Source organism: Perca fluviatilis, chromosome 12 (genome assembly GCF_010015445.1).
Source record: "Perca fluviatilis chromosome 12, GENO_Pfluv_1.0, whole genome shotgun sequence".
In the NCBI taxonomy this organism is placed as follows: domain Eukaryota; kingdom Metazoa; phylum Chordata; class Actinopteri; order Perciformes; family Percidae; genus Perca; species Perca fluviatilis.
This window is the reverse complement of record NC_053123.1, coordinates 8,670,689-8,683,328: the sequence shown is the minus strand read 5'-3', so window position 1 is coordinate 8,683,328 and position 12,640 is coordinate 8,670,689. Positions and strand designations below refer to the sequence as shown.

Sequence of the window (12,640 nt, the reverse complement as noted above, 5' to 3'; positions counted from 1 at the left end):
TCCAGGGGAAAATAAACACTGCTAACTGCCAAACTAAAGGACATAGGACAAGTCAGAGTATCAGTAAGATTAAGATTAAGTACAGAGTGTTGGGCTACTATATACTGGGGGCAACTACTATGACAATTAACTGTCATGATCACATCACATGACATCCTGCCACAGGATGGCTTCATATTAATAAGCAGTTACATTAGCCTTCATGGTTTGAGTGGACCAACACAATGCTGGAAAATAACCATGGAATGCCCACATTCACATTTGCTTCCAATGGACATGGTACTCGTCATATTCTCAGGTCCTTTATTTTAGCAGAAGTCAGTGTCGTCGGTTTACTTTCATTTAGAAAACAATAATTTGATCTGTTGAACCCTGGGCCAGAATAAGAAAAAGAAGAGCAAGAGGGAACCAGAGCATGCCAACAAGTCACATCATTTCAACACGTCGTACTTTAACTGCCCACACACGCGCGCTCAACAAGCATATAATTTCAATCTTTACAGACAGACAGACAGACAGACAGACAGACACACACACACCTCCGACAAAAAAATCCATCTTCAACAACTACATTTCTGACATCCTTAGTAAATAATGCACCACTGGCAGATCACATAGACTTTGCCTCATGCAGACCTGTTAACACAAAGCTGAACGGAGCGAGTTGATGTTCAGATACATAGAGTATACTACTCAAACTGCCAGGGCAAAGCAAAACAAAACACACACAAGCATACACAGACCACACCCTCAATGGCTAACTGAGTGAGTGACAGCCCTTTCTTTCTCTCTCTAACACACACAATATGAACACACATTGTATGGCCAAAATCCACAACGGCAGTGGAATAGCAGCACCTACTCAAGTTCACTAGCAAGCTAGTCCGACTCAATAGATACGTACGTTGCTGTGATAAAGCCTAACATCAGGTGTGGATGTCCCTCCCCTCTCGCTATCTCTGCTCTCCCCCCATCCCATCCCATACCAGAATAGATAGGCGGTGTAGCGAGACCATACTCCAGCGCTGACAAAATGCGGTGAAGTCTGGCAATGCAAGACTACTAGCAAGCTAACGAGTGAGCTAACAAGTATTGTAGCAAGCATGATAAGCATGCCAACTGGCTAGCGAGTGAGCAACGTGCTTACATTCAGTCCTTTAAACATGCCCAGAGTGCAACACCTCCAATGTTATCCACACTGTATGGATGTTAAAGGAATACGTCACCGTTTGTTGAAATAGGGCTTATCATGAGATTATATATATATATATATACACATACATACATACACACACACACACACACACACACACACACACACACACACACACACACACACACACACACACACACACACACACACACACACACACACACACACACACACACACACACACACACACACACACACACACACACACACACACACACACACACACACACACACACACACACACACACACACACACCCCGGCTGTAGATAGGTGGGCCAACGCATTTTTTGTCTCAGTGCAAGTAATTAGGTTGTCTTTTGTTGGCTCACTTTTACTCACAACATGCTAACCGGCAACATAGGATTCCATTCACTACGCTACGCTAACTAGCGGCTGCGCAGCCTGTGTTGCACCGGACTAAAACAATGCATGCACAAAAAATGCGTTGGCCCACCTATCTACAGCTAGGGGAGATCGTGATAAGCCCTAGATCAACAAACGGTGGCGTATCCCTTTAAGAACCACACATACTTGATGAAAAAGAGTCCCACACAACGAGTGAAAAACACTACCTTGTTAGCTAGCTACCTAGTAAGCTCACTCGTTAGCGTGTCACCTCACTAGTTTGCCCGCTAGCTAGTTAGCTTGCTATCTAACTGCCTTTACGAACGTCTGCAATTGACTTGAGGTTCACATCCATTGACAGTGAAAACAGACAGTCCATACAACACACAAAGAGAACTAGAAAATGGAGTATCGTCCTTCCAGGAAGACACAACTACACGTTGGCTTGGGAAATCTCACACATAAACCAGAATGATAAGTGCGTACAATGTAGTCATAAAGTCGTGGCACGGTAAAATGTCTTTTATTCCGTACTGCAGCACAATGACAATGCTATGAAACAATAACTTTGAGGATAAAATGCTGACTTTCAGCTTTTAGCACGCTTTAAGTTGTTCACATCCATTTTGGGTCAACCGTGTAGGACTTGTGGGCCTTTTATACCTAATCCCCAAATTTTAGGACCGAACAAAAAGGATTTTTTTTTTTATGGCCAACACTAACATATCATCACCTTTTAAATTGATATGGCAAACTCGTTAACAGTTGCTTACACATCCAGTAGTTACAGAGCCACAATATCATTTGTTTCTGGACACCTGGCGAATGTAATATTGACTCTGGTTTAGCCTTGTTTTTTTGGTCTTTACCAATTATACACACTATAAAACAGAACTATCTGGCTCTTTAGCTGCTAAATGCTCCACTATATGCACTAGCTAGTCCCTAACTGTGTTTGTTTGCTGTATGGTGCAGTGGGATTTTAGAGCTTTTTCATTAAAAACGAAAATGAAAAGAGTAAAGTTTTGGGCAGGACAGCTAAATAATGAGCCCAAACTTACAAATTCTATAAAAAGGTGAGGGGAGCGGGTGATAATTCTCTGTAGGTTCATAACTACGACCGACCCCTTTCACATTGTTTGTTCAATTACACGTTGTCCATTAAACCTGGGGGACTATGTACAAAGAGAGCTACAATCCCTACACTGTTCGATATGGATGTAAAACTAAATCTAAATCAGTCCTTTAAACTCGTAGTCATTGTTTAATTATATACTCACTGTAAAGCACAGAGCGACCACACACCGAAAATGTGTCACTGCCATAGTAAGGTACTTTCTGATTGCACTGTAAGTAGGTATGAAACTCTCCATCGTCAATGAAAAAAGGTACCTGTGGTTGTGGTTGTGGGTGTGTCTGTGTGTGTGTCTAAAACAAGAGAGACAGGTAGAGGAAAGACAAGAAAGGATAGTGAGGAGAGAAAAGAGTGAGGGCAAAGAGGAGAGGTGAATCTAAAACCGGAAAAATGGATTGGTTTTTTTAAAAGTCGTACTTTATCCCACTGGAGCTGAAAACACAAAACAGAAAGTCTGTGTGTTGAGTGTTGTGTATGAGTGTGTGTGTGTGTGTGTGCGCACATGCAAGAAGAATGACAACAGAACGGGACAATGTGGTCATTCACATGCTGTCTAGTGGGGCTGGCGGTTTTCCAACTTCAGTGTGTGTGAATAATAGACAAGTGTATAGAAACCTGTGTATATGTATGGGATGGCTTTTACAACAGGATGTGACAGTGTGCGTGTGTGTTTATATGTGTGTGAACTCACATGCATTTTCTCTTTTGCGACACAAACATAGCAGGCACTGGAACAGAGGACCAACAGCAACAGATATTCTTTCTCTTGATTCATGAACTTTTTTTTTTTTAACAGCTGAACGTCACTTCCTTTATTTTATTTTTTTTACTGGCCGGTGAATCATCACATCCCTTGCCGATCGTTGCCATGGCTCATTTCCGACAGGCTCAGAGGGACACCTCAGGGAGGCGGCCTTATTCAGCAATCTCGTCACAATGAACAGACATTGTGGTCCAACACTCAATTGATTAGGATAATTGAAGCATATTTTACTTTTGTATGCAAGTCTTTACTTAAATGCATAATTCTTTTTTTTTTTTTTTTTTTATTCGTTCCCGCAATGTGGAATTTATTGCAATTGGTTAACAGCAGGGCGTGGCTGTGGTGTCGAGAAGGGAGTTGTAAGAGTCAAAGAGTCGGCTGTTGATTTACACACGTGGAGGGAGAGGGGGACTTGGCCAAGATAAGCAGAGGCAAGGTAGAGCAGTTTGGTTGGTTGGTGCAGGCTAATGTAGGTAGCCGATGCTTCTATCATCTGGCGTAGTGCTTGATGTAATCTTGAACCTTATTCCGAAAATCCTCCTGGATTGGAGACAGGGAAAGGTAAAGAGAGAGCATGAGAGTTAGAATGGAAAAGCCAGACATTAAACATTTGTAGGGGGCGAACAGTTGAAAGAAAATCAAGAGTGACAAAGTAATATGACTCACCATGTAAAAAAAACAAAAAAACGCAAAAAAAAGACAATAAATACAAAGCACATCAACACAGACTTAATCAAATACACAGTGTTGTTAATTTTTGGACTTCTGGCCAATTCACTAATTATACCAATTAGTGAGTTGATGTAACCATAAATGAAGTGTTTGCTCCAGACACTTAAAATATCTCAAACGTTTAAAGCTTTGTGGTTTTTGTGGCTGCTTTGAATTTTAATTTTGAATGCCTGTATGCTTTTGCATATTGGTTTGTTTTTACACAATTCAATTTACAAACAATGTAGTGTTAGCCTGACGTGGTCCTACTCAGATTCTAGTCAGAATGCGAACTTCCCGACCTTGAATTTTGTGGGCGGGGCTAAGTTCGGCTGGCATCCAGGCTAATGTAGTGTAGATGTCTAGTGGAAAAGAGTAGAACCACCTTACATCTTATGTACAATGTCTCTCACTCGAGTTGACTTTCCTTGGCCAAATCCCTTCTGGTCATGTGTGCCCTCTCCACCCTTTCCCATATTTTCCTCTCCTCTTAATCATACCCCTCCTGGTTGTGCTTGGCTTCTTTCCATCCTGGCCCACCATCCATCCCTCCATCCTATAACCACCCCTCTGTCACTCCCATGACCCATTCCTCCTGGTTACATCTCGCCTGATCGAGCTCTCCTTCCTGTCCTCTACTAACAGCCCTCTTTCTTTTCCTTGGCTCTGTCCATCGTTTCAAGCCTTTATGTCTTTCTCTTCCACTTGGGCTACTTTGTTGGTTTAACTTTGTCTAAATCCTCTTCATATTTCAGTCAGTTGTTCTTTAATCCATCATGCAGAACGCATGACAGTGCACACACACACACACACACAATACAATGGATTTGGTCAAAGGCTGTAGACTGTTATTAATTTGAGCAGCAGCAGCTTTCCTCTCCGAAAGGATTTCCTTTATTGTTTCTATATAAAAAAGTGCATGGCTTAGCAACGATGCACTGTAGCTCAACACTGTAAATCATAGCAACGTAATTGGTTGCACACTATCCCCAGCTAAGGGGACATTCTTTTCTGGGATTAATGATGACGCAGTCGGTATTGCTTCGGCGGCATCAATGTACTCATAGTCACTTAAAGAATTGTATTAGCTACAGTAGGAGTTCCATGAGAGACCGCCAAAACAATTCCTATAGCTTCTGAATGTGGGGTGGAACTGCAGTTCAAGCACACTTTGTTCATGCAGATTTCTAATGAGAAACAAGAACGGTTTACATAATTTGGGTAAATCATTGTTTTTCCAGGGCAGCACAAAGTCACTGCAGACAACATGTACTTGGGCTGTGTGTCTTCACCCAAGAATCTAATTGTTTAACAGCTTCCCACATCTCAATTTACTATTCACTTCACTAGAAATAAACTGGTTAAATATTTAACCAGTTTATTTGTGGCTGACTTAATAGTGTGCTCCATGCACTCTAGAGATAGATCATTTTTAGTTCCAATGCTTTGCAACCTCCTTCCTCAGCCCATCACCCCTTCTTATCCCCCACTCTTGTGTCTAATATTTTCGATCATCCATCAGTGCCGGGGTCTGGGCCATTAAATGGCGTGTCCAACTTGAAATGTCACATACAAGTGTCCCACAGTGACATCATTGCAATGATTTACGCACAGCTCCAGTCGTCAGTCACGCACGCACTGCTGGGGCTTCTGTGTATGATCGAGAGGCAGAGAACGTGAGAAAAACCACGAGTCAGAGGGAAAATAAAGATACATGGAGAGAAACGGAGAAAAGAGGCATGGTGTGCGGGTGTGTGTGTGGAACACAGAAGACCGACAGGAATGCTAAAAAGCTGCCAGTGACAAAAACCTCAGCAGTGATGAGAGCATTTTGAGTATCTGTCCACAGCAGGATGATGAATTGGCCTTATTGCTGCTGAGGGATCTTTGCCTTTAGGCCCTATTGTATTGCTACAAGTGCAACAGCTGGCCCAAAGCGGTGGATCTTAGACTGTGAATCCCTTTTGGAGCTAGCCTCGAGTGGCCATTTCAGGAACTGCAGTTTCTGGCACTTCCGTGTGGACTTCATTTTTTCAGCGGTTGATGCTTGATATGCAATGGAGTGGCATGGGATTTTGAACCGACTATGGTGGTAAAAATATCACAAAAGTGATTACAATTCATCCCCAGGGGGGCATGACTGTTTGAACAACATTTTCAATCCAATAGTAATTGAGATATCTCGCTGGAAAAGTGAGAACTATGACCTGCTAGTGGTGCTAGAGGAAAAGTCAGTGGATCACCAAAATTACTAGGATTCATCTTCTAGAAACCATGAATGTTTGTACAAAGTTCCATGGGAATCCATTAAGATCGACAGACAGACACTGCCATCCCTACAACCATGCTGCTAGCATGGCTAGAAAGCACCCACACAAAAGCTATTACACACTTCAGAATTCTAACAGTTCTAAATTGTGTGAAGGTACAGTGTAATATTTCCATATTTAGAAATGCAATAACTATTCTGACTTACAGTAAGCATGCATCAGTAGATTAAGCTATAAGTTAAGGCATTTGCAAGACAGACAAAAGCCTATACCGCAAGACTGACTGAGCACCATCATGATAATCAATGCAACGTTCAATGCAGAGATACAGACTAGTTCTTATCCATATAGATGGTATATGTTGTCTACCAGTCTGCTTTTGTGCCAATTGGTGGTTTCTAACATCGTATTTGGTAAAAAGATGAAATAATAAGCAGAAACATGGTCCGCCTCAAAAGAATAACACATTTTGTCTATTTGTCTGTCTCATGTTGTGCAGTGTTAAATGGACACCACGTGTAAATATGGGATATTGGACCATCTGTAACTGCTCCTCCACCTGCCTGTCTTTCTGGCATCTTTTGTCTACCCAGCTGTCTCTTGCGATCTTCTGTAAATGTTTGTGGGAAGAGCAAAAAAACAAAGACTTAAACACACAGACGTACACACAGCATGCCATTTAGCGGAGAAAATGAGGTACTGTAGAAGGTTTGCAGGCTGCACAGACACCAGAGACAAAAGAAGATAGACAAACATTCATTTGAAGGATGAGTTTACCAACCTTATCGATGCAATCTCACACAAATTTACAAGATGAATTTACATAAATTGACCTCGTACTTTTTTGTCTGCCATTTCTCTCTTACAGCAGAAAACTGGCTGAGACTGCAAATTACTTTGGCGTTCATTAGTTTGAAGACTCCAAGCAAACCCTGCAGTCAATTAAAAACTTTCTTAGGCTACAGCTTACTTTTTTTTTTGGCTTTATTTCACCCACAGAGGCAATTAACTCTCCTCTTCTCCAGCGATCTTTTCAGGTACTCCAAATGTGCAGAGTATTTATCAGGGAAGGGGATGCAAATTAAACCAAAAGTTGATAACTAAGCAACGGAAAGCCCCTGGATATATTAGGCAAACAGATTGCAAAGGGAATGATGAAGGGGAGAGGAGAGGAGAGGTGTGAACAGGGAAAATAATAAATGGAATAGAGAAGAGAGCGATGAAAAGGGATGCAGAAGGGTTGAATACTCAACAGTCCCGGGTGTTTTCACACTTGCGCTGACAGAGGATTTCTTCTTTTGAGAATTCTGTAAGTTTAGTAAAAATGTCAAACCCTTGTCACGGCTGGGTGTGGTCAGAGAATGTCTAATAAGGGGAGAACTTCCACTCTCGGGAAAATTCCGGGTTGGTACAATGGGGCTAATAGGGCGTGAGATAGGGAGTGAACAGGCTCTCCATAGACAGGCTCTGGTGTGGTCCAGAAAAGTGATTTTACCTGGAAATGGTGAGGATTTCATATAAGTGAACTCCAGTGTGGTCTGCAGCTTTCCACTCCACACTCAAAGTTGAATAATGTGATTGGTCTCACCATGACTCTTTTTCATTATATATCCAGCACTAATGATAAAGAAACTAAAACGTGTGTTCCCAGAATTATTCAAGGCATAGTTGTTGAGATTATCGAGACTAAATACTTAGGAACTGTGTTTAATGATAGACTTAGATTTGATGAAAATACCGATGGCATTGTTAAAAAGGCCCAGCAGTGTCTTAACTTATGCAAACTAAACTTGATGTCTCTTTTATTGATTAGTATTTCAACTTTTTCATTTTAGTTTGCTGATTTACAACCCTTTATTAAGAGGACAAGAATCTATCTCACGGTAGTGTTAACCTTAGCACTAAACTGATTGGGAAAAGATCTCTGGCACAGTTTAAAACTGAATAATCTCAAGAGAAATTTTCAATGGCCCTCCACATGTTGCTAGCCTGCATATATAACAAGTAGATGGAAGTTTGGTTTATTTTATGTATGGAAGTACTCTGAATTATACTTTAGGTGGCTGGAAAAGGGATATGGTCTGCCGGTGAAAAGATACATACAGGGCCCTATTTTAACGATCTGAAACGCAAGTATGAAACGCAAGTAGCTTTGTGGGCGGATCTCGGGCGCTGTTGCTATTTTACCGGCGGGATAAATGACTCTTGCGCCCGACGCAAATCTAAAATGGGTTGGTCTGAAGTAGCTAGGTGTGGTTTGGGCGTAACGTGCAATAAACCAATCAGAGCGTCATCTCACATTCCCTTTAAGAGCAGGGCGCTTGTTCCATGGCGGATTGCTAATATGACGGCGGATTTGCCTGGCGCACGCCAGCAGGAGCTGCCGATGCACGATGCGGCAAAGTAATAAATGCCCGTCTTGGCCGGGTGGCGATGTTGCTGCGGCCTCTCGGGCGCATCTCCTCAAGTCTGGAGAGGATTGCTGCAGCCATGGAGCGTGGGCCTCCAAACGCACCACCTGCTCCTGCTGTGCCCCTTCCTCCTCCCCCCACTCCATCTCCGTCCACCCGCTCCATCAGGAGCGCATCGCGCATTACTCCCGGACCAGATCCCACCGTAGTTCAACATCACGTCTACTTAAGTCCTCTAATATTTCCTCATTTATGTCATCAACACATCCATGATTCATGGAAATGTTGTGTAAAACACAACAAGCCACAAAGAATGCTGCGACTTTTTGAGGACTGTAAGTGCCTCCTGATCTATCCAAACACCTGAAGCGCATTTTCAGTAATATTTTCCTTTGTAATTATGTATGGTTTGCAAAAATGGGAACTGCTGCATCCATTTAGATGAGAGAAGTGTATGCGCGTTGTGCACACGCTACATTATGGCCAAGCATGCGCCCCTAAAATAGCATCTGAATAACGCGCTACTGACTTTAGACTAGCGCCACTGACTTTAGACCAGGTTTTTCCTGGTCAGTGGCGGAATTGTTTTCTGAAACTGCAGAATAGCACAAAGTAACGTTTGCGCCGGAACACGCCTCCTCTTTTCGCTGAACCGCCCCCGGGAGCGCAAATACATTCCCTAATTTACCGACGTCCGTCTGTGGAGGGAAAAGTCCGCTGTGCGTCGGGTGCAAAATAGGAATGATACATGCGTTGGTGTACAAAGGCAATTGCGCCGAGTGCAAGATAGGGCCCACAATGTATAAAAAAGTATGATCAAGATGTGTAATGTTGCATAATTAACCCACAGGATTTTTGGAAGTATACACTCGGCTTGTATAGGCTGCAAAAACACAAAGTAAAGAAGACCATACACACAACAAAATACTAAAATGTCCAAATAATGACAGACAAGCCATCTCTTAAGAGCGACAGAGCCTGATGCATTACATTTAAACTTTACTCAGCCATGCTGTACGGGAGATGCCATCAGATAATAGCACAGCTGATATGCAATCACAGGCATTAGTCTGAAGGAACAGGATAATTACTGTGACGAATTAGCCCCAACAATAGGGATTCAATGTCTAAGTCAAGCACACTTCAGCAGTGTGGATGCTTGCTGAACCAGAGCCAAGACGACACATAAATACACATAAATACTGTAAATATGTCCTGTTGTGACAAGGAGCTAAGATTTGCTTCCCCTTTCTCCTTAATTTGCGTTGCTCTCTGTCACAGTTTGCATCACTAATACCATGGCCATACCCAGACTCTCCAGGAAATCAATTTGTTTGAATCATCCTCCACCTCATCAAGAGTTGGTGAGTGTATTTTGGTATAGTCCAGGTTTTGGCTCACAACTTCTCCATTCAATTGGCAGGTTTACAGGGCAACAGCAAGACAGACAGACAGTCAGAAGAGAGCAGAACTGTCAAGCTCTTTTGTTACATTATTGCAATAAGACCAAGATGCATATACAATACTGAAGGATTTAAGATGCTACGAATTCTATCCAGCAACAAACAAAAAGCCTGACAAGTCGAAAGTTAGAACAGAAGTACAAAGAGTCATTGCAATGGAGATGCTGATGGAGAGTCTGAACTGGGCTTTATGCTCAGCTGAATTAAATGTAAGCTGTTTTTATATAGGATCCTACATGACTCAGGAACAACCTTGGTGTCTCTTCTTCCTTTGGTACTCTAATGAGACCCCATAGGGCCACATCGATCACTACTCAGGAACAGAAAGCAAATAATGGAGACAGAAGCCAGATCAGGATCTAACACATGGTATGTGCGCTTGATATAATTGACTATTGATTAAAAGAGGCTGATCCACTTGAGATACCTGAGGAAGCCAGGGTGTGAGGATGTAAGAGACAGAGAGAGAGAAAGGGCCTCTTTCACACTAATGAGTAACAATCAATGTAGCTGTAGAGAATTTAGAATGCAGAGGGCAACGATGGGACGCGTGAACTCTGGAGCTTAACCGGTCACACACTCCCCAAGGTCTCACTCCGTGACTATGTGCATCAGTAGTAGTCATGTTACAGTTAACAGAAACAAACCTCTTGCAATATGTGCCAGATACACTGGCAACAAAATTATATTTTCTGTTGAAACACTGAGGTACGTGTTGTACTGCAGACATCTGAACTCATCTGATTCATGGCAGTTCAGCCTTTTGCCATTTTATAGACATTTGCCATTTAATAAATGACACACGTTCATGCTGCTGTGTGGTGTATTAAAGGGTGAGAGCCTATTCATTTTGGTTCACACCGTTCAGACGGTTTCCACCATTGCTGTCTTTAAAACTAAATAAGATACAATGTATAACGTATATAATGTTTTCCTTCTTTCCTCTTCGGTAATATATGCAGTGAATATTGTGATGTATTGAAGAGGACTTGATATGACACCAGTTTATTTAGTAAATACAATACAATGGGCCCTTTATTAAATCCTGTCTGGCGCATTGCACAGCTAAGTATTTGTCAGCAGTCTTTATAAAGCTTCAAACTAATAAGCACTGAGAGAGTGCCGCAGACAAAGAGGCTGCTTTGAAATAATCCCTGGACATCAGTCAGGGGATGTACTCTCACTTCTACCTGACAGTCTGCAATGTCAACTACCCTACCTTGTAAGAAGGTTTTATTTGGCTCACTAAAGATAGTATAAGGATTTAATTTTTTTTTTTTTTATATTTCAGAATTCCATATTACACAAATATTCATGTAAACACCACTTATGCTGGAGCTGCAGACTCTTTCTAGCCGATAAGTCTATTCCATTTAAGTGCCATCTTTACTAACTGTGTATGTTATAAAGGTGTCTGTGCATGTACATACACAAAAAGCCACTCAAAACCAACAATGGTACAATATCACACGCACACACGCACGCACGCACGCCCGCACACACACACACACACACACACACACACACACACACACACACACACACACACACACACACACACACACACACACACACACACACACACACACACACACACACACACACACACTAAATTGCCCATTAGGATTCTTCCTTTCAGCCACTTTAACTAGCAAATGTATTTAGAGAGCACCCACAGGAGTTCCACTTCAAAAGTCTCAACACACACACACATCCACACGCATAATTGTGTGCCCACACACACACACACACACACACACACACACAAAACACACACACACACACACACAAAACACACACACACACACACACACACACACACACACACACACACACACACACACACACACCTTCACCCACTCGCTGCTGAAGTTGATTACAGCAGGCTGTGACTCAGTGGGAGTGGGTCATGGATGGATGCCTTTGTGTTTTTAGTTGTTGTGACTCCAGAGAACCACAACAGTACACTGAACCAGCACCGACACTTAAGGCCGTTGTACGGTCCTTTCGGAGTTCTGCGTCGGGCTTGAACGTGTTTCTTTGCATCGCGGTGCATTTCACCGCCAGAACGCTAGGGGGTGTGTGGTTTCCGGAGGGTCAATCACAGCGTGTGTGTGCGTGTGTAGGGAGTGGGTGATAGAGCGAGGAAGAAGTGAGAGAGTGATGCAATTGTCTTTGGAGCAGTAGCTACTCTAGAGTCATAGTAAGAGAAACAAAGTGTCTCCCCTGTGTTTTCTGACCGCGGTGGGAAATCTGTAGCCTTGATTTCATGTTGTTTATGGAGAAGGAGAACCAGGAAATAAGCCGGGGGAAATGTAACACTACCAA

General features: G+C 42.5%; 1 protein-coding gene across 1 annotated transcript in view; it reads right to left on the bottom strand.

Moving 5' to 3' along the window:
• Positions 1 to 2,865: 2,865 nt before the first annotated feature.
• Positions 2,866 to 12,640, bottom strand: part of ube2f (ubiquitin-conjugating enzyme E2F (putative)) — a 48,208-nt gene continuing 38,433 nt past the window's right edge. The window contains exon 10 of the mRNA XM_039817427.1: positions 2,866 to 3,997. Within this exon, the coding sequence (XP_039673361.1) occupies positions 3,947 to 3,997 (51 nt within the window). The 3' untranslated portion in view covers positions 2,866 to 3,946. The remainder of the gene's footprint in view (positions 3,998 to 12,640) is intronic.